Source organism: Calidris pugnax, unplaced genomic scaffold (genome assembly GCF_001431845.1).
Source record: "Calidris pugnax isolate Ruff unplaced genomic scaffold, ASM143184v1 scaffold129, whole genome shotgun sequence".
NCBI lineage: Eukaryota > Metazoa > Chordata > Aves > Charadriiformes > Scolopacidae > Calidris > Calidris pugnax.
In genome coordinates, this window is record NW_015090856.1 from 1,076,973 (window position 1) to 1,103,090 (window position 26,118).

The 26,118-nt window shown below is 42.6% G+C and overlaps 1 protein-coding gene across 3 annotated transcripts in view; it reads right to left on the minus strand.

Annotated features, from left to right (window-relative positions):
• Positions 1 to 24,174, minus strand: part of SKI (SKI proto-oncogene) — a 132,689-nt gene extending 108,515 nt beyond the window's left edge. Inside the window, exons 1-3 of one of the 3 annotated variants that reach the window (XM_014943927.1) lie at positions 23,452 to 24,174; positions 22,420 to 23,341; positions 20,661 to 20,717 (exon numbers count right to left, since the gene is read on the minus strand). In XM_014943927.1, coding sequence (XP_014799413.1) covers positions 20,661 to 20,717; positions 22,420 to 23,331 — 969 coding nt within the window. In that variant the 5' untranslated portion in view covers positions 23,332 to 23,341; positions 23,452 to 24,174. Of the gene's footprint in view, positions 1 to 20,660; positions 20,718 to 22,419 lie in introns of all 3 variants that reach the window. The other 2 variants (XM_014943926.1, XM_014943928.1) reach the window with 2 other exon arrangements.
• Positions 24,175 to 26,118: the final 1,944 nt, after the last annotated feature.

Consider the following 26,118-nt stretch of genomic DNA (forward strand, 5'->3'; position numbering starts at 1 on the left):
CCCAGCGCACAGAGCAGGAAGAAAAGAATGGAATAAAGTAAAACAGATCTCCCTCAAAATTTTATTTAGATGCTTTGACATCCCTTAAGCTACTGAATAACTTGCCCAAAATGGAAAGGGTTAAAGGAAACCCAGCATGCTTATTTTTCAGAGAGCACAGAACCAAACACAAACATGCACATCCATACATTATTGGATTTGCTGGTTTAATCAGCAAGTACCAGTGACTCAATTAGCCTCTTAGCAGTGCCTAAATGCCACTAATTCAGCCCGCTGGCTGCTGCAGCATACATATACAAGCTTGTCCCTTTAGATTTAGCGGTAACAGCACCGCTATTCTTCTCATGACAGCACTAGGGGCCCAGACAGTCTCCTCCTCTTTCTCTTTCTCTCTGTTCTGCCAACCACACAGAAAGAAAAGACCCCAGGGCTGACTGTGTGTGAGCGTTGAGTAGGAGGAAAAAGGAAGAGGGAGACACTATTTCTATTCATTTTACAGCTTCATCCATCAAAAGCCTTTCGAAAAAAATGAAAAATGCATTCCCAGAAGCTCATGGTTTAGAGCAACAGCCTAATAAGGTGTTAAGATACTGACCTAATCTTTAGCAGCCACATCTACTACACAAAAGTTTATCAAATTAGAGAAGCCAGGGCTGAAGAAGAATTATTTGATTCTATCTAATTCACACACCCACCATTCTTAGTCGGTTCTCTATATTGTTTGTTTTCAGGATAAAGCACCAACACACAAACCATACTTTTAACTTTCATACCTTTGGCAATCTCAAATGATAGTATGTAACGCTGGTGAACAAACCAACCGACCCCGACCTGCTTTTTCTGTACACTCAACAGCACATTTGTTCAGTTAATTTTTGTGGCTCTCCCTTATATAATGGCTAATTTTCAGGCAGATTGATTCCCTGGTGAGTTGTTGCACATTGTGCAGCCATAAAAGCACTAGTGACAGTCAAAGAAGGTGACAGGAACAGTAGGCTGGTGTTAGGGCAGAAGCCAAAAGGAGTTTTGGCAGCAACTAGGTATATGTCAAATTAAAGTGACCAAGCAACTACAGCTTCAAAAGTATTGACTCAGTATGAACAAAATGTGCTGTCAAAACACAACGTGTCAGAACTGAGCCCATCAGATCTATTTTACTTGATGACTATACACAGAATTACAGGTCAGGAGAAAAACAGGAGATCTGCGAGGAGGAAAAAAAACCTTTGATAATTAACTTACAATGTGGAAAGCGGAGCATTGTTATCCAGAAAACAGAGCAAAAGACACACAAGCTCTTCTTGCTCTTCCTCATAATCCTTCCTACCACTTAAAAATGAAGGCTCATTAAAAAATGGTCTAAGGTGCATTCACTCTAGATTTGAGAGCCGCAACATTTGCAAAAGAGGCAATATTGCTTTAAATCCTTCCCAGCAGCTTTCCAGCTGACAATCGCTTGGCATCCAAAGGCTAGGTAGGAACTTGGCAACCACACAGGATTTCTACAACAATATTTGCAACGTAAAATGAAGCAAACAAACAAAAAAGAATACCCCTTTCAAGTACTAGACAGTAAACAGGGCTTGCACTCCCACTCCCCTTTCCTTATTAATATTCAACAGTTTAAAATAAAGATGTACCAAAAAACCACCAGGGAATCCAGGGAATTCATTAACTCTTCAGTATTTCAGTTCACCAGTCTCTGATTTCCAATCAGCTGAAACTGGAAAGTCATTACTTCAGCTGCAGCCCAGGTCAGAGGAAAGACTGATCTCCCACTGAAAAAGCTGCCAGATTTCAGGCTCAGGATGAATGCAGGGGGTGGGTGGAATATCAGGGGCTAAGGAGAATGCAGTATCTTAATTAAGGAGAACCAAACAACCCGTCCCCAACAAACAAGGACATATACTCAGTTTGCATAAATCAGTGTTTCTTAGTAGAAGCCACTTGATCCACACAATATGAATTCTGTCAATAACATGGCAAAAAATTGACCAAGTTTCCTACTCTTGTATGTATGCTTGGATTTGATACCTCATTTTGAGATGATCAACGTATAAATTATATGTATCCTTCACACCTACCACCCAAAATCTATCACGAATACTTAGCTATCATCTCAATACAAACAGATACTGCCAAGACTATTTCAGAAGCAACACTAACACAGTTCATACTACAGAACCGCCCCCCTGTGCACAAAAGCCCCCCATCATCTTTCCTGCACAAAGCCAGAGGAAATTGCTGCCACTTCGGGGAACTCCATGGGAAGACTGTGCAGGGACCACATCCTGCTTGGTGAATCCTAGAAGCCAAGCACAGCTTCTAAAAATGGTCACGGATTTGCACAACTCCATCTGTGCTGCTGTGTCCACTGACCACGTCCCTGCTCTTTTCACTGCCCCTCTGCTAAACCCCTTTATACCCCCATAAAGCCAGCTGCTCCCAGAGCACCTCAGCCACCAGGAATTGCTGTTCCTCCTGTAACTTTGCCTTTACACAGACAGCAGAACAAGACAAGCACCTCTTTGTAGCGGTTTTTTGTTGTTGTTTGCTTGGGGGCTGGCATTTTGTTTGTTTTGGGTTTTTGTTTTCTTAGTTTTTTTATCTAACAATCAGAGCTCAACCACCCAGGGTGCAGGTAGACTTCAATGACAGGATCCTTTCTTTTTTGAAGCTGCCACAGAAATTATAACTCGCAGCCTGATACTCATAAAAGCTGCACTTCCCCCAAATACTGTAGTGAGCAGGCCAGACAGAGAAGTTCTACCCAAATGAAGAGAGATCACAACCAGATAAAATGAAACTGAAGACCGTTCAAAAACATGATCTTGAGTAGGTGATGCTACTGCAGCTTATGGACATTTTGTCTTCCCTCGTCAGAAAAGCTGGCTTGCTAATTTATGGGCAGAGTGGGAAAAGCAGAGGGATACAGACAGACACAGAATACTTAAAACAGGCCTCAGAATGGAGACAAAGCTCCCCTTTCACCTCCTGCTGCTATTTACCATCTGGGATCCTGAAAAGGGGGTGATGGGTAGTTTTGTGATAGGTTTGGCAAGGGGCAGGACATTTAGGATTTTCTATGTGTAAGGAGGTCATGTGTCAGCGCCTTCGAAGCACATGGGAACACTACCCAAAAGAAGGTTCAACAAAAGGGTTGCCCTGGCTGAACTGGAAAGAAATTCTATTTAAAAATATCCTGGCACCAATGCAGGACCTTAATAAGCTTAATAATAAATCTGAAGAAAGTGCCTCCAGAACCTAGCTTGGAAAAAACACAGATAAAACTATGGAATGAAGACATCCAATTAAAAGGGGGATGGTATTTATTGTTACATTTTTAGAAGGGGTATAATATTTAATAGTGAAATGAAAATTTTAAATCAAGTATTTACACTTCTAGTTGGAAACCAAACAGGTCAGTTGACTCCATGCTTTTTGTTAACTTTTGCTTTCATGATCCCCTTACATTGCAATTAGCAAACGAGACCTCAATGGGATTATAGAAAATGTACCGCAACTCTGTGGAAAGGGAGAAATACTTTGTTATTACAGTATTCTTTGACATTTCAACTAGAATTTGGGGTTGGGATAGTGCAGATACAGCAAGGACTGAAATCCTAAGTGTAAGAAGTATAGTTTGTTTTTTTTCCTTCTTTGTAATATAGCTTTGTTTCACAAAAGCAATTTAAAAAAGCAGTTATATGAAATGAGGAGTTCTGGTTTAGAAGTGTTTCTTCTCTTTTCATAAAAAGAATTATTAATAGGATGAATTTCCCATCATATGGTGCTACAGTAAATCTTCAAACAGGATCCTTTAATCAAAGGACCTGAAGGAAACATGAGCATCCCAGCTTTTTGCCCAGGCTGGGTGTCTGCTGACTAAAGCGATTCTAACAACCCTGCTACTGCAGACTGTAATCTGTCCATTAAATTATTTAAAATCTATACTCTATAACACGCACAGATGCAAGAACTAGTCACTAGAAGTAATACAGTACTTTCTTATCCATGTCTCTCAAACTCCTGGGTGGTAGAAACCCATTTTCAAGTCTAAAAGCTTTAAACTGAGGATGTCACTACTACACCTTTAATTATACAATGAAGTTAATGGCAGTTTGTGTGTTGTGGAAGGCAAATGAGCAAAATTTCTAACTGTACTGATGGAAAATCAGAAAGTTGTCAGATCCTAAAGAACACATCCTTTAAAACAATCACGGGATAATACCTGTAAATCTGGGGTGCAGAGGACTCTAAGTGCAAATATTGTTCTTGTTCCCCCATGCACATCCGTGCCCACGTGCGCCCACCCAGAACTGGAGCCAAGCAGCAGTAAAAGGAATCCCAAGCAGCGTATTGCCGTGAGACACAGACAGATGGACACTTTCAGTCCACCAGAGAAAGGCTCTTCAATGTATCAGAGTTCACGATGGCTCAGTCTGACACCAATGGAGTCAGGCTGCAATAAAAACCCTTCTACCATAAAAGCCATGCTACCTTTCATCCCAAGAAACTCCTGGTGAAGCCACGCAGCACCAGATGGGCTCCTGAGTGTTCATTTAGGCAGATCCTGCTCAGCATCCTGCCACCCAGCGCTCTCCTTCCCCGACTTCCCAAGTATTCCTATTGTGTCCTCTTCCAATTGCAGGAACAAGCACTGGTTGACCAGAACGAGAACGGAGTCCTTTAACGAACCACGGGATCACTGACTGCGTTGTACAGCTGCTCTAGAATGAGAACGGAGTCCTTTAACGAACCATGGGATCACTGACTGCGTTGTACAGCTGCTCTGAGGAGCAAGCTTCCTTTCTACTTAATAATAGCAAATTTGCAGATATAATGTCAGCATGCAATGCAAGCAGAGTATCCAAACTCTGCTTCCCTTACCACCCGACTACTGCCTAGAGATACTTTAAAAGACAGAGGAGGTGGCTGTTTCTCTGAACTTTCACGTAAACCCCTTCCCTTACAACCCAACTACTGCCTAGAGATACTTTAAAAGACGGAGGAGGTGGCTGTTTCTCTGAACTTTCACGTAAAGTGCAATATTTAAAATAACGCAGCCAGGAGTCAGGGAAGCTCTTTGTACCAAACCAGCACCTTCCAACCCAAATGCTGCATTAGAGCGCGGTGCTTCGTGGCGAAACGATCCCACAGCCCTTTCATGAGTTCTCACTCCTGTTTGTTCGCATGCATTTGGTATCCTGGTATTTGGCAGCTTCAGGAGAGGAGGCGGGGAGCGAGGAAGAGAGAAATACCTACAGCTGAGCGCATGAAAGTCAGCCAGGTTCCTCTCTAGAGCACTGTGTCTGAATGACAGACCATAAACTTTGCTCTGCAATTCCTATCTGGCTTTGATTTATCTGCTATGATTGGGATAAATACTATTTGTTGATGAAAATGGGTACCCAAACAGCAGAAATGTACCCAGTTACACAAAAAATTGTAATGTGCCAGGGATCTTTGTAGCTAGATCATCTGCTGTGCTGAGCCAGAGGGAGAGAGGGTCACATACTCCTATCTATCCTGGGATGCATCCAGATGTGATTTGGGGTTATTAAGGGAAGAATTTATAGAAATTAATCTCATTTCCTCTGTCTCTTAGGTTTTTGCCTTAATTCTACCATTCCCAGAGATTCTCACACTGGGGGCAGGGAAAGGGGGGAATTAAAGAGAGAAAGGGAGGAACAGAAGAGCCAACATGTAGCTGGAGCCTAGATGTTTTAAATTAGATGGTCCTGGGCCAGACTATGGAGGGATCCATTTGAACTCAAACTATTTTTCCTATGATTTCCCCATCCAAAAAACAGACTGGGCCTTTTGAACAAAGTATTTTTTCAAAAATAGTCTCTTGCTTTGGTTATCAATTCAAGAATACAAAGCAACCATCAATATAAAACTGAGAAGCAATAAAATATGAAGCTACAGTAATCAATAATCTGTCTTACAGTCTTGATGTATATGTAAGTCACGAGTGGTGATACAGTAATGGGTGATACCACATCATTCCAGAGCACATTTTCCCACCCTTAATGTTTCTAAAACACCAAACCCAAGGGCACAACCCAGCACCATCCTGCTACACAGATCACAGTGGCAGGGACGGCCACCCGAGTGTCACACAGTTAAATGGTGCTGCTTTCACGTGCTCAGAGATTCCAAATGAGAAGGTGAGAAACAAAAAACCGTCGTGTTTTACACCAGCAGGAAAGTATTCTTGTTTGTATTAGTACAAAGTTACTTGTATCACTGCAGCCCCACTGACAGAGCAACATCCTGACGTTCTGCAGTGGTGCAGAAAAAAGAACTTTTCTGGACATTATATGAAAGAAAAGCAACCATTTAAAATAATGGCCATATTAGGCCATTACACAGATACTACTATAATGGTGTCATCCAGCTACAAAGAACAAATAAATGACATTTCACTCCAAATTTTAAGTACAAAAATCCTTAATTTTTTTCTTTTTTTAATATATTGTCCTACCCTGAGACAATAAACATAGTTTTGCTTTGTCCCCCGGCTTTGAAAAGAGCTTTCTAACTAGAGGGAGGCACACACCCAGAAGCGGCACAAAGGTCAAACACATGGGGCAATACCCAGTGTTTGAAAATGTTACCAAAAAAAAAAAAAATTAAAAAAAAAAAAAAAATCACAGTTTTGATAGTTCTGTGGGGAAAAAAAAAAACCTTAGCAAATTTGCAACAAAACTGTTAAGTAATTAAGGCAAGACACTTCACACATGAACTTAAACTGCTAATTAAATCCCCCCTGCTTAATTGACTAGATTTGCATATCATTCAGTGAGGAATGGGAAAGGCTTGGGCATTACATGAGTGCTTCCTTGTGCAGAAGGGCTAAGTATAATAAACTACAGGTAATAAGAAAAAGCAATGACAGTTTCTGAATGAAATAGAAATTTTAAACTGAGATTTTGAACATTTTTCTATGAAGAACATTAGAATATAAATTATTCCAGTCAGTTACTATTCCAACAGTAATATTCAGAACTCCAGCAAGTGTTTTCTCTCCATGCTGACTGCTCCCCTACTGTAACCTGTGATCTCTACTGTCTGCTCATATATACAGCTCACAGTTACTCCCCAAAATGGTTTTACATCCAGGAGAATCCATTTCTGCTTTAAAAAAAACCCAAATACTTTCATTCCAATAACTGTAGGAGAAAAAGTATCAGTGTCTGCCCCTCTCTGCCACTGAACTTAGTGTGAATTTAAAGAAAGGCTTGAGAAAACTCAAAGACCTGTAGCAGAAAAAACCCCTTTGACTCTAAGATCAACGAGAGTCAAGGAAAACATGCAATTATCTGCCAGCTACATTGTTCATAAATGACATAAAGTGTGCAGGATGAAACTAGTCTGTCAAAAGCCCTGCTCCAAAGATGTCAGATTATGATTTTTTTATTTAAGTAGATAAGGATTCAGAGTCAAGAGCAAACCTCCCCCCCTCCCCCAATATAAAATGGACTCATTGTTTCAGGCTGCTCAACAGATGCAGGCAGATGCTGCAGCAAAAGCTAATACCTGCTCACGTTTGGGAGGTTACCACTGCAGAAATGATGATAACACACTTCCTTTTTTTCAAATGATGAGATTCTACAGCATTTGAAAATGTTGTGCAAGAAAATGAGTCCAGCACACAAACCAGAAATCTGCCAGGCCTGCAGTACAGCACTTCCTTCTGTCTCTGAATGTTGTTCTTGTGGGACAGAGATACTTTAGCAGTTGGAAAGTGTTACTATTATTACATTATTGACTTCTATAATTTCTGTTCTTCTAAATTAGAGAAAGAATACAAAAGACATTTGGCTTCTTTATCTCGAGGAAAAATGATTTTATACACAGCCACCAATAAAAACACCAGAATGCTTCTGATGCCTAGAGCTGCACCACTACTAAAACAGGGTTACGTGAGATCGCCATCAAGTTTACTACTTGTAAAAAATCCTGAAAAGAAAGGGCAGTTCTATGAGTTGTTCCTTTTAATAACCTGCTTTTTCAAGTGAGGCTTCTTATTCCGATAATCCAAAACCAAACTTTTTAAGCTAACAGCAGCCCCATTTATTCTAGAAATGGAAAACAATCACGTCTTATAATATGTAAAGTCTTACAAAGAGCAGCAGGAATGGCCAAAGGGTCAGCCTCGCATTGTTGGTGCTGATAGAGATGCTGCTGATACCACTTCTACATCAACTACAACAGAGCCACTGCAGCCCTAAGCCAGTACAATGCTCTGCATTAGGATTTGCTTCGATAAATAAGACTGCGTAATAAAATAACAAGAGGTGGTGGGGTTGCATCTGCACTATACATTAAATAGGATTTAACACTAATCATTACTATGGTATCTGTAATGGGACCTATACAAGCACAGGTTTGGTTTTTTGGTTGGTTGTTTTTTTACCTTAAACCACTGACCTGACCAGGAAGGGGAACAAGGTTCGGAGACAACTCAGTAAAGTACAGCTGCCCTCCATACTTTTTGAGTGTTACAGAAACTTTCCCATCTGATTTTTGATGAACAATCACTGATGCAAAAAAAAAAATTTAAAATTTTCAAAATTGGACTCCTCATTTGTTGCACGGATTTTACTGCTCCCAGCTGAAGCAACATTATTTTAAGATTGGAAAAACTAATTCTTTTTCTTTTGCTAGATCCCTTATTAGGCCAAGCAGAAAAAACTTAACTGCAATCAAATCACACACAGCTAATAACTGATGTGAGCAACTGAGGAATCAGAGCCATTTTTACCTTCAAATCTCAGAAAGAGGAGAGTAGATTGTAACAACGATTCTCACTGAGCTCATGACTCTGTTGTGGAAGTTGGTATCACATCAGTTGACAGCACATTCCATTCACAGATATCGATAAGGAGATTTTATTTATATCTCAATTTGTATCTTAAAAGAAAAAATAAAAATTCATCCTTCATCTCATTTTTAAAAGGTTCTGTAAGTCTTTGAAACATTAATATTCTCCCTAACAAAGCCAGCAGCTGCTCTGCCAGTCTGTGACATGGATGGTTTTGTTAAAAGGTTTTCATGTGGGGTTTTTTTTTTCAGTTCAGTGTGCTTTGCATATGAAACAGGACATTTCCCCACCCTCCACCCCCATTCCCTCCTAATCCAGAAGGGACCTCACTTCCTCCCTCTCAAACAAGCAGCTCATTCAGCAAAAGGGAAATCCCAAGATGCACTCGGGCAAGGAGCCCACAGAAGGAGCTTGGAAAAAAAAAACAAAAACACCACACACACAAAAAACCCCAACAAACCAAACAACAAAAACACCACCACCAAAAAAAAAGAACTACCAGTGTGTCCAAAACAGCAGGAAGAAGAGCAACTGAGCTGGTAACTATGAACTTACTTCTGCAAACTACTACTTTAGGACACGGATCTGCCATGACAATCACTTAAAAAGTTTTTTCCAGGGTAGCAATTCAGTTTTGGCCCCACAGTAACATATAACCCACAGAACTGCAGCTCTCCCCTGCCAGAACAGAAGTCACAGAAAGCCAGTTTGAAGAATCTTTTACATGATTACTGAGGTACATTTAGTGGGGTGAATCTGGAGCAACTCAATTATTACTTTGCAATTACAATCCAGAGTAAAATTTGTTTCTGTTTTTAAAAAGAAAACAAAAATCAAACAACCTTTTCTTCATTAAAACATTTGTTTGAAACAGGATCCATGTGTCTCCTTATTTCTCTTCCCTGAGACCTAATGCTCACTTTGTGGCATCCAAACTCTCTACAGCAATTAATTCTGACAATACAGGGGACTAGGATTTTGACTCAGGGAGTAAAAAAGTTCAAAAGGGAGGGGGGCTCTAGTTAATAAAAGAGATTTTTTTTCCAAGAAAAAAACCACACAAAAAAAATACAGCAACTTCAATGAAAGGGTTTTCACATCTGTCAAGATGGGATCCAGCTGCTCCTAAAGAACATGAATGAACATCCTTCTTAGAAACAAAGAAATATACTAAGTTTCATTAGTGTGAATCTACTGAAATAAAATCATGTTATAATAAAAGAAAACTGCATCAATAAATCAGTCCAGCTAACGAGGGCAAATTTGATAAATTTTTAGAAACCTAAATTATAAATTTGCATGAGTAGAATTTAAATGTAGAAAGAGACTTCTGAAAATACAGCCTCCACTGAAATCCCATGAATTCCTCTAAATTTTCACTTGTAAAATCTCAGCAGAATTTGACCCTCAAATTATAACCAGCAGCTGTGCACGTGATTTCCACTCTAAGACACATTTTGATAAACTTGGACCAAGTCCATTGACTTCAGTGAAGTCAAACCACAGAGTAAAACGTTACCTCAACAACCTTCCCTGAATTAAAGCAAAGCACCAGGTCCAATTATGACTATACTTCAGGGTCTTTTTTCAAAGAAGCTCCTGTTTCTTCCATTTACTTGAATCGGTTCCTGGCATGGTTCACAGGACAGTGCAACTACACTGATGTCAAGTGGATCACTCTTCCTGCATCCCAGGCAAAGTTCACTGATTAAAGACCCTCAAGGTCTAGACCACAGAGTCCTTTAAAATATTATCTTTTTTCTTGAATGGTAGAAGTTAAACCTCATCTATGCATTTATAAATACAGAGATATAACTCCACAGTAAAGCAATTCAGTAGTAATGGAACACCAGCTCTGGTTGTTTACACAATACTCAGCAATGATGCCAGGGGAAGATATTCCTGCTGGCAGCTTCCCCACTTACTGTCCCCTCGGTCCGGGCCAGTCCAGCTTCTCCCACAGCTACACTTGAACTGATGGAGCTTTACCAACTCAACCAAAGTCAAGTGAAACAAGGGCGATGCTGCAATTCCTTCTTAGCAATTTCTATCTCGTTGACTCATTTTTGGTTTTTAAAGAGTGGACCGTCCTCTGGTTCATAGAATTAGAAGCTGCTGTCAAAAAAACCTGAAACTACAGGTGAGGCAATAAGCCATAGGCCACTATTACCAGTAACCTGGTCAAAATGTGAAACCGCAGCTCGTACCCCGGCTCCCCCCTCCTCCTCCTCCAGGGTAATGTGCATGTGTCCCTTAACTGGGAAAAGATATGTAACATTTTTCATCCTGAGCACTGAACTGCTAAACTCAAAATAAAGCCAAGCGTGAAGATCTGTACAAATGCAAATGTCCCAAATGCCAAGACTAACATTTCTAAAACCTAATTCAACTCTTTCATTTCTTAGCTGCAGGCCGTTTACTGCCACTCCTTTTTTCCACCCAAACAAAAGACGAAAGGGATGACTCAAAGCAACTTGAATTTCAAGCTAAAGCCACAAAGCACTGAATGCCTGATCTTTAATATTAAACAGGTGTGCAGATGATATTCATTCAAGCCTCATCACGGCTAGGTTAATTGTTAAAAAACTGCAAAAAGACTAAATTCACTTAAAAGACATATGGAAAAGTTAAACAATGCTATAAATAAGCAAGTCATACGGTAAATATAAGCAAATAGTAGTTACAGCACTGTCAATTCCCTCTACCCCCTTCTCCCTCCAAATCACTAATTATATAAAATTGTGAATGCAAAGAAAAAAAGAAAAAATATATAATCTAAAAATTATATTTTTATTATGATATAATTTTTTTTCCCTTCAGAATTTAGTAATGTTACACACACAATCTTTGCTCTGCAATCAACAGGGCTAAAGAAGGATCAATGAATCCACTATAAAAAAAGATTTTCACATAAATACGTTTCTAGAAATTAAGTTCTTAGCAAAGGAACTCCTAATTTGCTACGCTGTGAGGGCCAAGGCCTTTGAACAGTAGTTCTGCAGATTGACTGAATAAGGCACTTTACACCACTTCACCACTGATACCACTATCTACTGCTGAATATGCTCCAAAGATTATTTGGCTTCACTGGTTTTGCAAAAAACTACACTGTTGTGGGGGGAAAAAAAAAAAAAGGCAAAAAGCCAAACTAAATCTTTAAATATATTAGTGCAAAGACTCGTTCTATGTCATGTTTCTTATTAGTGAATGAATGGGAACAAAGAAATATCAATAATGGACCTAATGCTGCAGTCTGTACTCTTTTGAATCTGATTTACTTCTCACAGCAGCTCTGCACCACTCTAAATACATTTATTTCAAAGGAATATTTCTAAATCATGCCAGCATGGGTGAGATAATTCACACCCACTGAATAAACTGAAACTGCTAGTGGGGAGTTAAGAATGGCAAATTCTTCTTTTTTTTTTTCCTTGAATGACACTCCATTATCTTTCAACTCGGATAAATTTTTCATCTGCGGAATGATGGCACTTTAGCAAAGCATGCTTTACATACAATTTCATGAGGAATTCTTAATAACTAAAGTGTAAATCTGAGCTCCATTACATCAATGAAGGTTACTGAAATCACCACTGTAGCCTTAATATTGTCTATTTTCTGCCTTTCTAGCCCATCATTCTGTATAGAAGCTATAAAACTTATTTTACTGCTATAAATATGCAAACATGAACAATCTGGAGGATTTTTGGTTTGGTTTTCTTAAAGATACTTGTCAAAAAATATAGGATCTAGAGAAATTTAATACTTACAGAGGGCTTTTTAATTATTTAAAGTAATTCACTGCTTATAATTGACACTACTACAACCTCTGGTTTAGCAAGCAGCAGGATCTCCGCGCAACCTGTATTTTTTTACTACTCAGCAGAATTCGTTTTGTTGGCTAGACGCTGAAAACAGCACCTACAAACATTACGTACGCAGTCCAAGACACACAGCACTCCAGTATTACATAATAATAGAAATCAAATTACTCTCATGATCCCCTTTCTGCCATCTGACCTGCACGCACGGCTCTTCAGATCTGTGCAGCTCCCCTCACCCCCCCCCCCCCGAACTCGACCTACATAATAATAGAAATCAAATTACTCTCATGATCCCCTTTCTGCCATCTGACCTGCACGCACGGCTCTTCAGATCTCTGCAGCTCCCCCCCCCCGCCCCCCCCGAAATCGATCAGGGCTGTGTGCGTAGGTCAGCTGCCCGATTTGGGGCTGCAGGACACAGACACACAAATAGCCTCACGCAGAAGTTCACATTTAAGCAAGAAGTTACTTTGGCCTCGTCAAGTTCAATAAACGCACTTGACTGCGGTCGCTTTCTTCTCCTGTGTTAAGTCACACAAACCAGCAGGAAAGTTTTTACTAAATGATCAAAGATTACTAAGAGCAGCGTTACAGAAACATTTTGGACACTTTATCTTTGCTGGCAGAATTGGGAAGGCTCACCGTCATTACCTTCTTTTTAACAATAATAAAAGCAACAAATTCTTATAAAAGAAAAAAATATCTAAAGATTGATTATTTTATTGCTGATTTGAACAGCACCACTGGCACACGGCACTAATACAGATATGCATTACAAATTCCACAGACCCCTGGCCAGAAGAGTGCCCAACTGATTCTACTTGGGTGTGAAGAATCGGCGCCTGGAGCACAGGTATTGCAGGAAGGGGAGGGGGTCAGAGGCTTCATAAAAATGCAGGCTATGACAGTGATACGAAATGGTTTTTCTTCCAGCCCTAACAGATGTTGTCCAATTAAGGATGCAAATAAATCACCCTCTGCATTGCGAGTCAGAAAACACACACATAAAAGCTTTCTAAATACATTTCAGTTTAAACTTGCATAATTCTCCCAGTGGAGAAATCATCTTCAACTTATGTAATCCTTAGAAAGAGACATTATTACATACAATTCTGCACCACTAAGAAACGAGGAAGAGACATCTCTAGAAAAGAGGTGCACCCACACACAATTAATTAGATGGGTGTGGAGGAAACAGAGGGGAAAAGCCGTGACAGGGATGCAGAGACCAGAGGCCGCTGTTTCCACAGAGACTGGACTGTGACCAAGCTCAAGGGGCTGCTCCCCTTTCACCAGCCAGAACTGTCTGTTATACTTAACCCAGACTTCCTAACACTTGATATCCTGTCTGCTATTTCAATGCCCTTACTCAATGTTTCAGACAGACATTACACAAACTGGCTGGTGAAAAGGGTTGAGAAACCAAGAAGCAATCCAAGTCAATGACCTTATTCTATAAAATGATACCATTGACTGAGCAGAGGATGAAGAACAAAGCACAGGGGTATGTGTCTTCTGAATATATCACTGACATCTTCCCTAGGAAGAGACAAGCACTAGGCTCTATCTTACTCTGTCAATGTTGCTGCTGTCTTTTAATCCTTAAAGCCTGAGCAATTTTTGTGCTTTCAATGCAACCGATTCTCATACCAAAACAGAAACGGCTTCAATTTAAAAAAACAAAACAAAACAAAACCAGAAAACCAAACATAGAAGTCACATTTTCTACAAAGCATGTGCAAAGGTAACTGTACATAAATCAATACACGATGAAGCCAGAAACCAAGTTATTGATTAGCTCCTTCCCTGTTTATCTCCAGCATATGGAATGATGCTGCAATTTCCACACATACACAGAAACTCTATCCTCATGTACGCCTTCCCTGGCTTTTTAAGTAAGACTGTTAAAACAAGTAAAGACTATTTAACATGAGTAAGGATGGTAGGACATGGCCCATCTAACAGAACAAGTGACTATTCACCTTATCAGGTTGTTTAATATTCATCCACTCCTTGGAGAAGCCCATTTTTATGTGATAGCAACCAAACCACAGATGAAGCCAACCATAAGTGCTCCCCACATGGGAATTCCCATTGGCTTCCAGAAGAGCTCTCTGTCCATGAAACACTGACAGGATCAGAGCCTGAATTTGTATCAGTGTTTTTGTCACTTCATCCAACCAAAAGTCAAAGCGAAATAACTAACTCAGTGCAGAGCAGCCAATCTCCAGGAGCCACCAGGTTTTCCCAATCCAACAGGACAGGCACACACAACGAGCTGCACCTGCACCCCATACAATTCTGAGGCCAAGTTTATGGTCCTTCAATTTGCATCAGAAAAAAAAACACCTGGCCCATATCCCAGCTTCAGACACATTTCCTCATCAGTAAAAAAATAAAATTACAAAAAAAAATAAAAATTGACAAACCCCAAATATAGGAACAACAAAAAAAAATTAAAAAATTGACAAACCCCAAATATAGGAACAAAAAATTAGATATCTACCACAATCTTAAAACCCAGTCTTGCATGTAACAACCAGCAGACAAAATCCCTTCAGCCTGAAGCTTCAGACACATTTCCTCATCAGTAAAAAAATAAAATTACCAAAAAAAAATTAAAAAATTGACAAACCCCAAATATAGGACCAAAAAATTAGATATCTACCACAATCTTAAAACCCAGTCTTGCATGTAACAACCAGCAGACAAAATCCCTTCAGCCTGAAGCCAGGCTCCCAGTTGCAGAAACTACTGCCCCATTCAGTAAGATCCATCAGGACCAGATCACCACCAAACATCTATGAAACAAAAACATTAATGGGCAAAATGGAAATATTGCAGTAGCAGAACTACAGGTTCTGCTTCCAGCTTTAACACAGGCCTGTAAATGTCAGGTAAGGCCACAAACTCAATGAAGCCACTTTGTCTCACCACCACTATATTCTGGTTCAGAATTTGTCCCTCTGTTCCACGACTGCAAGTGCTGCCAGTCAACACACAGGAAGAAGTCTGATACATATACAAGTCTGCTGTGGTTTGTGGGTGAACTGGTTCCAATTACCATGCCTGCTGATTGCTTGAGTGAGAACTGTAGAACTAGCCCCAAAGCCCCAAACCTTCAAATTAACCTCGTATGTTCCAGGATATGGGAACAGGTGATTTTAGTAATAATCTGAGCTTGAATCTCCACACTGACAATGAAATGTAAAAGACAGACATGGCTACACAAGGTGTAAATGAGGAAGGTAAGGGATTGGAGCATCTTTTCAGAGCAAACTTGCTTCTCTGTAATTATTTTCCAAGAACACATACTGAGTATATTAGAGACTGAGTGGAATACCATTTTAAAAAGTGGTGCAGATTTATTAGTGTATATTACCCAGATTCAGAAAACATACACAAACAAATTAGTTATTATCTCATAAAAACGTATCATTAACACACATACTATAATTGACAAATTTAAAACAAGACCATGCTATATTACTACATTTTAAAGTAATGCTTCCTGTACGTGAAGATCAATTTGGATTAAGTGCTCTATGGCCACTCAGCTAAAATAGATTAGCCCAGTAATTGACAGTACTCTATCGATAGATTCTCTACAATTCAGTCCAAGTTACTTTTCTCTAAGCTCTAATTTCTTTCCAAGAACGCTGTTGGATTTAGCGTAACTGCTCCATGTCAATTTCCTCTAAATAAGAGTTACAGTGTCAAGTACAAAGTTTGGGTTTTTTTAAAAAACAAACAAACAAACAAGATATACATGTCAAAATTAAAATATTTTCTGGCTGAAGAACTGCACACATTGAGACACAATCCACTGTGCGATGGCAAAGCAGTCTGGCCAGCTAATCCAGCAATGTGAGTTCCAATCATCAGTTATCACCAGTAACAGCCAGCCCACTCCTTACTGTAGTCAGTACCATTCAAACCCCTTAACTTTGGCAAATTAACTTTGCTAACAGACAGAAATAACATAAGTTTTCAATAAGAATGGACAATACGTCTCTCTAGATACCCAAATCTCACTTGGGCTCAACCACTGAGACGTAGCCCCAAAGTCCCCCCTGTTCCAGCAGTGCTGAGAATCCAGGAAGGTGTAGATAAGGTACAAGTGGCTGCCAGAATTTTAACCGCTGCGTTGTCTAGACATGCTCAGAGCAGCCTCATACAGACGCCTCCAGATGCTTTTACAACACTGATCTAAAGGCACCTCTCAGCAAGTGAAAACACCCCCTCCTTGGTCAGTGAGCTCAAGCGAGTGATAACCACGCTCATGCCCTGGCAGCGAGACCAGGTGTCAGACTCCTAACACATCCAAAAAATAAACTGTGTTTACATGCGTCTTCAAAGCGCGCTACTGTTTGGGCAGAACATACGCCCAAGCCCGAAACCAGAGCAATGGGGAGGCAAGTGAGACAGCCCAGACAATGAAGGGAGAGGCAGATGTTTAAATATTTTAGGCAGTGATTTTCAAAAGAAGAGATTGCGTGTAATTCCCTCCCTAATTCAAGAGGTCTGAATTCAGGAACTTAGGAACTATTCTGGGGCAACAGAGTACCACAGTTGACTCAACATCATTAGATCATTATTTGCAGCATATTCTTTGTCTAACACACATGCACGTACCTGCTTCTTTGTTCTTGATCTACAACATCTGTAAAACCGTTTGCACGCTTGGGAAAAAAACGCTGATGTCTGCTTAAAAACTGACACCTCTTGAGGTACACAGGATTTTATTTAATTGTGCTATCATTTTTGAAGTTCAACTTTTAAGCTGTAGAAGGATCCTGAACTAAACTACTGCCCCAAGACTTCACCATTTTTGTTTTAGAGACTTCCAAATTTTTCCTAGAGAATCTCTAGTTCCTAAACATCAGGTAAGAGAACCAATGACTTCATTGCTCCATGGAAAAGCAACTGAATCCTCAGTTGTTAGGCAGAATTTTCCAGGAGTATTTATCAAGTCAGCTTGTACCAAAAAGAAAAAAATCCATCCAGTGGTCTGAACACCATTGCCTGTGAATAAAATCAGAATCTCTCTGCTATACCTATTATAGGATATATACTATTAACAACTAAAGAAGATTACTACTGCCAGAAGGCAGGACTTTAGGACACAGAAAGAGAAATATAGGCATTCTAGCTCTACTACTGCAGCATTTCAGGCAGCCACAGAGCAGAGCACAGCACCTACAAGTCCCCAGCTCCCCTACGGCTCCGGCAGGACCGCGCTATTTCACTTTCAGCAATTTTTGTTCTTTGATTTGGCTGCACACTTGACCTGGCTAAACCCCGCTCCAGCTGAGAAAGCTGCATGTTGTGGCAGCACTGGGTTGGTAGGCATTGTGAAATAAAGTGGGAGGCCTTCTGTGCTCATTTGTGTGTCAGTACCCAGAATGCTGCTTCTGGCTTCCAGCTACTTCATAGAAGTGCTGCTGGGACTTGAACCGTGGGAACAGTGCAGTGCTGGCGTGTGTGGGTGTGTTCACACGTGTGCAAGGAAAGTTCCCTTCTTCTCTTAGTGTCGGATCACATACAGTTTTGCTAACAGGACAGATGTCTGGCACACAGGTAGGAAATATGAAAGCACTGTCAAATGTTGCTCGGTTCAATATTTAAAAAAAGAAAAAAAGGGTTCAAAAGAGACAGAGTCGAACCCACTCTCCTTTACTGGAAATAGCAACCAACAAAGCCTTCAGGCCTGCTTTTTGAACTAATTCAATGACAGTGGAGGCACACTGATGTTAAGAAACCAGAGAGCTGTCAGTCACACAGGAGCGGAAAGAGAGCATGAGAGATACACCAAGGCCATATCTAGCAAGGGAGCACTCAACATGCACCAGCTGCTGAGCTCAAGAAAAAGGCTTTGGCACTGAAAATGGATTTCTAGGACCCTGTTTTGCAACCCTGACAGATTATTCACATTTTAAATTTCTAGAAATATCCCAGAATGTAATGGTTGTGCTCCATGCCAGTAACGGTGGATGAAGTGAGAAACGGGTAAGGAAACAAGACACTCGCTCAAGGAAAAGCCGTGTTGGTGCACAAAGACTTTGAGAGACCAGAGAGAAAACAAAGCAGAAAAAAATCCTGCCATGAGCATGCGACAAGGTGGAAAAAACTGATACAAAGGAAAATGGAGAAGCTATCATATGGCTCAAGAAAAGAAAGAGCTTTGGGAAGTAACAAGAAGCTTATGGGAGGTCAAATGCTCATCCAAGAATGAACAGGGAGGATACAAAAAGAAAAGTTTTAAAAGAGGGTAAGGAAAGTGACTAAGGCCTCTATGGTTCATGCTCTAGTGGGGACTCCAAGTGTCATAGCTCCCTCCAGTTTTTGGTTCGGACCCTTTGCTGACTTCACACAGATCTAGACAAAAGCTTCTTCTGCAAGTGGCAAGACCAGGCAACGTGCATCTTGTTCAACCAAGCAGGCTGCCCGAGAGACAGTGTATCTGCATGTACATATCCACCTCTCGATACAGACACCTCGATATGCACATTGGAAACCTGCTGTGCACAGAAATGTATGTTGGGAATGAAGTATCCAGGTAAAGATATGCCTTGTAGCAATACACTAAAACCATACAAAGGGCAAAAAAGGGAAAGAGGAGGGGGGAAAAAAAAGAGAGATGCAAAAAAAGGCAGTTTTGCCAGGATGCTGAATCTGCAACAGGGGCTTGTGCCAACCCAGCTCCTCCATTTAAGTCAGACCCTTAAAAGGCAGAGCTGTGCTGGCAGAAATCTACATCCCTCATCACATAAACCTCATGAACACACACAAAAAGCTCAAAAAACTCACCACTTCTTAAACAACCATAAAAGTGGTCATATGCATCCCATGCTACCAACATACTAACAGAGCCCCAAGGAAAACACAACACACAGAGCAATGTGTACACACACACGCATAAATAAATAAATTGGGAAACTGGTAAAAACCCCACTCTTGAAAGTAGAAGACCAAATATCTGAGACAGCAGATTACAGCACACAACACACACAAACACCTCTGTATAAAACAGAACAAAGCTATGCAGAGATCTACATCAAAAAGGAAGACCACCACAAAGACACATATGCTTCACTCTTTCATCCAGAGACAGACAGACAGAGAGCCCAACAGACACACAAAACCCACACAGACTGACAGTAATTAACACAAACACACAGAGGCAGACATGGGACCATCCTTTCATTTCCTTACTAGGCATCTAAACTTTACTCCTGTGTTACTTGCCCCTGGCCACAGTCTACCAATCTTAGAGCCTGATTAAATCTCTCCGTAATTATCTGCACACACTGCTACAACACAAATGACCTTAGCATATGATATCCGTTGGCTAAGCCCAATGGAAAAAGACTTCAGAAAAAGGAAGGATAAGCGTACAAAACTCTGCCAGCACTGCCAGGGGCTCCTCAGGACTGCACCACATTAATAGGAGGGCCCTGAAGACAGCTCAAAAGCCTTGAAACTTAAGCCCAGTTTTGCAGAGGATGTAAGATAAAGCATTCTTTTTTCCCCTCTATCCCATCCTCTGGGGACACACCACGCTGTTCCTTCCCATCAAACTCCTCGCCACCTGCTCAAATGATCCCATGCAGGAGACTTAAAATTTTACGATGACAGAATTTTGACTGAATTTTCTGCCAAATAGATGGCCACGATTTCCTTACATAATTTTTGCCGTCCACTATTAGGTATCTTGAATTCACTCTGCAAGAAGTGCTGCGCTGCATGCAGATTTTGGAGGCTGGGGGAAAAGCACTTGCCATATTCTGAACTAGGATCTATTAAAAGGTCACCAAAAAGTCAGGCAAAGCCAAGATTTAGTAGTCTTGTCTTGTTCTCCACCTCCAACCTCACCTGGGGTGTTGGATAAATCATACAACTGAACAGAATGCCGTAAAAGCCTTGTAAGAAAAGGAAAGCACACCCCTACTAACATTCATTTTAATTAAAGTCTGGAAATGACCAAGCTAGGGACACAGTACCTTTCTGGCGCACGAACGTGGAGATTTCTTAATTTTGCTTCCCAAACGAAACATGCCCTAGAAAATTAATTTCCCAACATGAAAAACGCATTCACTTTCAGAACCGTATTCTCCTCTCACAGACATTCATATACATCTATCCCACCATTCCATCTTAGCACATGACTGACGGAGAATAGACAAGCCATTAAAAACACATCCACCTCCAACCACGGAGATAATGTGGCTCATTACAGCCCAGCTTTGTCACAGCGGTTCTGACACTCAAGCGGGAGGAAAAGGAGGGGTGAGGACAAGGACTGAAACGGGGGCTAAGCACAAGAGCAGGAGAGAAACTGCAACTTGAAGGAGTGAGACTCTACTCCTGCATCAAAAAAACGCAGAGGCAAATCAAAGGGGTTAACTAGGCCTCTTAGGCCAGCTGTGGGAATTACTGCATCCTTTGCGCAGGATATTTTAAAAACTCTGGGCTTTGTTTGGGTATTTTTGTTGCATTTTTTACAAATAAAAGCGTTATTTAAGTCTGAGCTTGTGTCTGCTCCTTTAAATGGCTATTTGGTTAGGTAATTAAGGATTTTACTGAACATTCTCAGTGGGCTTTAAATGTTGCTTTGCTTTTTGAGGCTTGTGTCATTGCCCTTCCACTCCAGACACAGAAAACCAAAGCAAAGTTCACAAGTCTCTGGGAGATGAGGCAGAATCCAACCAACAAACCTGCAGCGTAAAACTCAGTAGGAAAGAGTTTGCTTTAACCTTGTGTTGGGGGTGGGGGGTCGGGGTGAGGCGAAGGAGCTGGAAGCAAATTTCTCATCCCCCAGCCAGCCCCACCACCCCCAGCGAGCCAGACATCCTGGTGTCTGTAAGCAAGTCCTCAAGGCCCTGTGGCACTGCTGCCCATTGATCAGGACTGGTGCCAGATGCCAAGGCAGCCTCCCACCCACACACCAGGGATTCTGGAATCTAAAGGCAGCTCAGACTGAAAGAAAAACAAAAGACATCTAAAAAAATTGTGCTTTAGCTGTCTGGCTCAGCACGGCATGGCATACCTTAAGAAGCTGCTGCAGCTGGCCCTAGATAGATTCATTTACTGAATGTATACATAATCCAATATACAAAAGCCTGTCTGGTGGGGAGATCCAGGCTCCACAGGGATACTCTAAAAGCAGGGACTTCTCCGTTCACGTTCCACGCACTTAATCCTAACACCAGTAACCTGCATTACTGTGGGGATTTTTCTCTTAGAAGCCACATTTTATTCCAATGCAACCATTTAGACAATTTAGCCCCTACCTCCATCCCTGGCGGCATGCAGTCGAGCAGAAAATTGTATATATTTGCGTCTGGAGTGATCAGTAACTGATTTTTTTTTTCCTGGCTTCTTCCTTGTCTTGACCCCTAACTGAAGCTCTTAAAGACCCGAAATCACATAGTTCCTGCTAAAGTCTGGGGTAGCGTGCTGGGTTTCAAAGATCAGGTTCCATGCACAGTAAGATAGGCAAACACACATATATAACTTAAACAAACTCCAACTACCGTGTTCAGAACACAACCGGAGAAAAAAAAAGGTGCCATCTCAAACACTGCTCGTCTACATTAACACACACGTGGTGAGAATTAAGAACACAATTAGATTGCTAAATGACTCAAAGGCGAAGCAGCTGGTAACAAACTGGGTATATCGATGGATGTCACCGAAATCACAGAAAATTCCTTTTTTCTTTCTCCCCCCACCCCCATTAAATTTAAAGGCATCACTTACCCGGGGGGCTTTCCTCTTGTATTTGTTGTTATAGTCAAATTTTTCTTTCATTTCATCTAAGAGCTGGCCCAGTCTAGCTTTCTCCTCTTTCCCAGTGTAATCCTGGCTGAGGAGGATATAGGATCTCCAGTTTGCAGAGTCAAAGCCCCAGTGGCAAGTCCTGTTTTCCAGAGATTTGTGAGAGTGGACCACAAATTTGTGAGGTGGGTACATAAGCCTGCAGTCCAAGCACTGGATGCAGGCTGCGCTGGGGTTACTGTAAAGCTCTGGCACCAAGAGTCCCTTACACTTCCCAAAGCACTCATGATACACCTTGAAGCTCTTCTCTGTAAGCTCCAGCTCAATTGTGCTAGAGAATTCCTTCTTGCAGTGGGGAGGATAGGTGCCACCATAAAGCAAGGCGTTACAAAGCCTCTCGGCATCAGTTTTAGTGATGAGCCCGCAGGAAGGAGCAGAGAAGGGCAGGATGCCCATGACTTTGAGGATTTCCAGCTGGTCAGCAGTGCATCTGGAGCAGTAAATGTGTAGCTCATCACACACCGAATTAATCTGCTGCAGGGAGAAGTCCCTGAGCACCGAGTTCAGGATCTGGGGCAAGCAAAGCCGCTTCTCTCCACCCACCACGAAGCAGGAGATGGTTTCCCCTTCCAGGATGGTCTCGCACCTCTCCGTGGACCTGTCCGAGGGCATGAAGAAGGGACCAGGCATTACCGGAGGAGGCTGGATGGGGGGCAGATGCAGTACAGGTTCTGCTGGGTCTTTGCCATTGTCTTTCTTGTACATCTCCTGTGCCCATCGTGCTGAGAAAGCAGCAGGGCCACCCAGGGAGCTCATAGAGCTCAGATGAAACTGTTCCAAGGTCTTCTGCAGTCCTGGATGAGGCTGGAAGCTGCTTCTACTTACAGTCTCCATTTTTTAGTTTCTATTCCCAAAACAAACAACAAAAATCCCCAGTTATCTTCCACCCTGGTACAAATCCACTTAAGGGATTTTTTTTAAGAAAAAAATTCTGAACAAAATAAAACAACCCACCCTTGTTTTTTTTTCTCCTTCCCACTCAGGTTTAACAATCCACTAAGGAATAGGAAATAAATCCTTTTGTATGCGTGTCTCTCTCTTCTTTCTTTTCTCTTGATTCGTTACAATTTCAAAACCTCCAAGTCTCCAAGCTGCCCCGATGGAGCACAGAGTCACGCCAAAAAGAGGTCTTCATCCGAGCACTCACCCCCTCAGCCAACCCCCCAGGCAAACCAATCCCGCCTCCCACACCTCCACCACACACACACTCACTCACTCACTCACACACACACACGCCACCCACAGAAATACAAAAAGTCTGTGCCACGCTCCGAGAACCAGGGGCTCAAATATGTTCTGGCGGCTGCTGCTTCTCTGCAGTAATCACCCTTCTGTCCATATCCACCGAAAGGAAGGCGCGGGGGAGGAAAGTAAAAAGCAGGAGGAGGAAGAAAGCTTGGTCTGTGGAAAGGAACAACGCAGAAGAAAAGGAAAAGGCCCAAATCTCTGGCACTTCCAAAACGGCGCGGGGGCTTCGGACGGGCGATAAGCAGGCTCCCTTTCCCCCTCGTGGTCCCTCAGCTTGATCTGGGAGGACTCCTCGTCTCTCGGTTCGCCTTTCTTGCCTTATTTCTCTCGATCTTCTCGGCGTGCCGTGGGGAGCCGCGGTAACAGAGCGCACATCCTCCCAGCTCCTCTTTCCAGCAGAGACTGAGAGTGCCTGAGAGCTGAGCTAATGCAGGCTGGCTCAGCCTCCCTCACCACCACCCCCACCACCACCACCACTCCTCCTCCTCCTCCCCCCCTCTGTTTGTTGGTGTCTGCCTCAGTCATTGAATCCCAGCCAAGAATGTGACCAACTCCCCAGGCCGGGCTCTTCCAGGAACAGCGGCCGCCTCCCCCCTCCGCTCCGCGCCGCGCTGCCGCACAGGCCGCCGCTCAGCACGGCCCCGGGCGGCAGCCGGGGTAAACTGCTGGGTTCACGGACCGCCGCGCCGCCGAGGAGGGGCGGTAGGGCGAGGGCTTTTTTTTTCTCTCGCTCTTTTTTTTTTTTTTTCACTGGAAAAGTGTCTGCTTACCCTCACTTCTAAAACCCTGCTTCTAAAACCTGGCACACTGTTTGAAGTATAGTGAGGTATTAAATACATTTAACTCCTGAATGTTTTTGAGTACATCCTGGGACCCCCCCCAAAACCTGCGAAGTTCAACTTTGGGCACACGCCCCGCTCTCCCCGAGCAGCGCTCGCAGGCGTACAAAAGACGATTTACGGCCAAAAGAGGCGCATCCTCGGCGGCGCCCCCAACCCGCCCAGCGCCCCGTGCGGGGGCGGCCCCCTGCTCCGGACACGCGTGTCACACGGCCCCGCTCGCAAGCCACGCCAGTCCGCCTTTAACACGTGGAAAAGGCGAGTGGCACAACCGCCTACACGGGCCTGCGGGGGCGGGGGGGGAGCCACCCGAGCCTTCGCTGAAGTAGTAACGCGGGGTCAGGCAAGATTAAAACCCGCATCCGTGGCAAAGGCGGGCGAGCGGGGCCGCCACGGGGGATTCCGGGGCCGGCGGCCGCAGGGCCCGCGCGCACGGCGCCGCCGGAGAGGAGCGCCCCCTGGCGAGCCAGGCGCGGCCCCAGCGCCCAGGGCTCCCCGCGCCGCCCCGCGCAGCGGCTCCGCACCGGCACCGCCGCTAAAATACCGCCGGGAACATTGTTCTATTAAAACGTTATCTGGAACGCGACGGCGGCTTTAAAGCAAAATCTTGCTGCACTGAGTGGCGCAGAAATGGGGCGTTCGGATAGTCCTGTCTGAAAGAGTTTCCTGGCGCAGCGTAAAAGCAGAAAGACAAATGGACAAATGTCCAAACACCGTTAAACAGAGCACACAGAAAACAAAAAGGTGGCAATTCACTCAGAATCGCTGTAACGGGGCAGGGAACGCAGCAACATTTTAAAAACACAATTTTAGTTGTATCTATATATTCTGAAATCCCCTCCGGAGTGAAGGGCCGAGGTGTCGCAGAAGAGCTTTGATCTCACCACAAAAACCCTTTCTCCCCCAAGGAGCCCAATCTCACACACCCCACCCAAAGAGAGGAGGCAAGAGCCAAATCCACTGCTCCAAACCACCAGTTGTGTCTTCATACGGCGAGAGAAGGCACTTAGAGAATCTTTACCAAATTCCCTTATTACAGAAAGCCACTGGTGGCAAGAAATTCCCTTTGTGTTTGGCACATGGATTTACTGAGCCACCAGTGGAATTTTTAGATATTACCCCAAAACCAAGGTCTAAAGACAGGATCTAACAGTCCAGGCCATACAGTCTTTGTTGACTCCTGATGCTAACGAGGTTCCCACAGCAGGGCTAGGAACGGTTTTCACTGAGTAACAGGGGTATCTAAAAGCTTTTAGTTAAGAATAATTCTCAGTAATATTCTTCAGAAACTACGTGTGGCACCTTTTGGTAACAGGAAGGACATTTGTGCCATTCCCAATTCTTTTAAAGAACAAAATTAACACTTGCAGGAAGTTTGAATAGTAACAGAGAAGCTTCTTAGCTCTGGAAGCTGTTTTCTTTTTGTCCCATCCCTTCCCCTTTAGCCTGTAGAAAAAAGACAGTGGTGGCTGCAGCTCATGGTGAGAGAGGTGCCATTTTCCCTCCCAAATGACTCTTTTGTGCAAGTAAATCT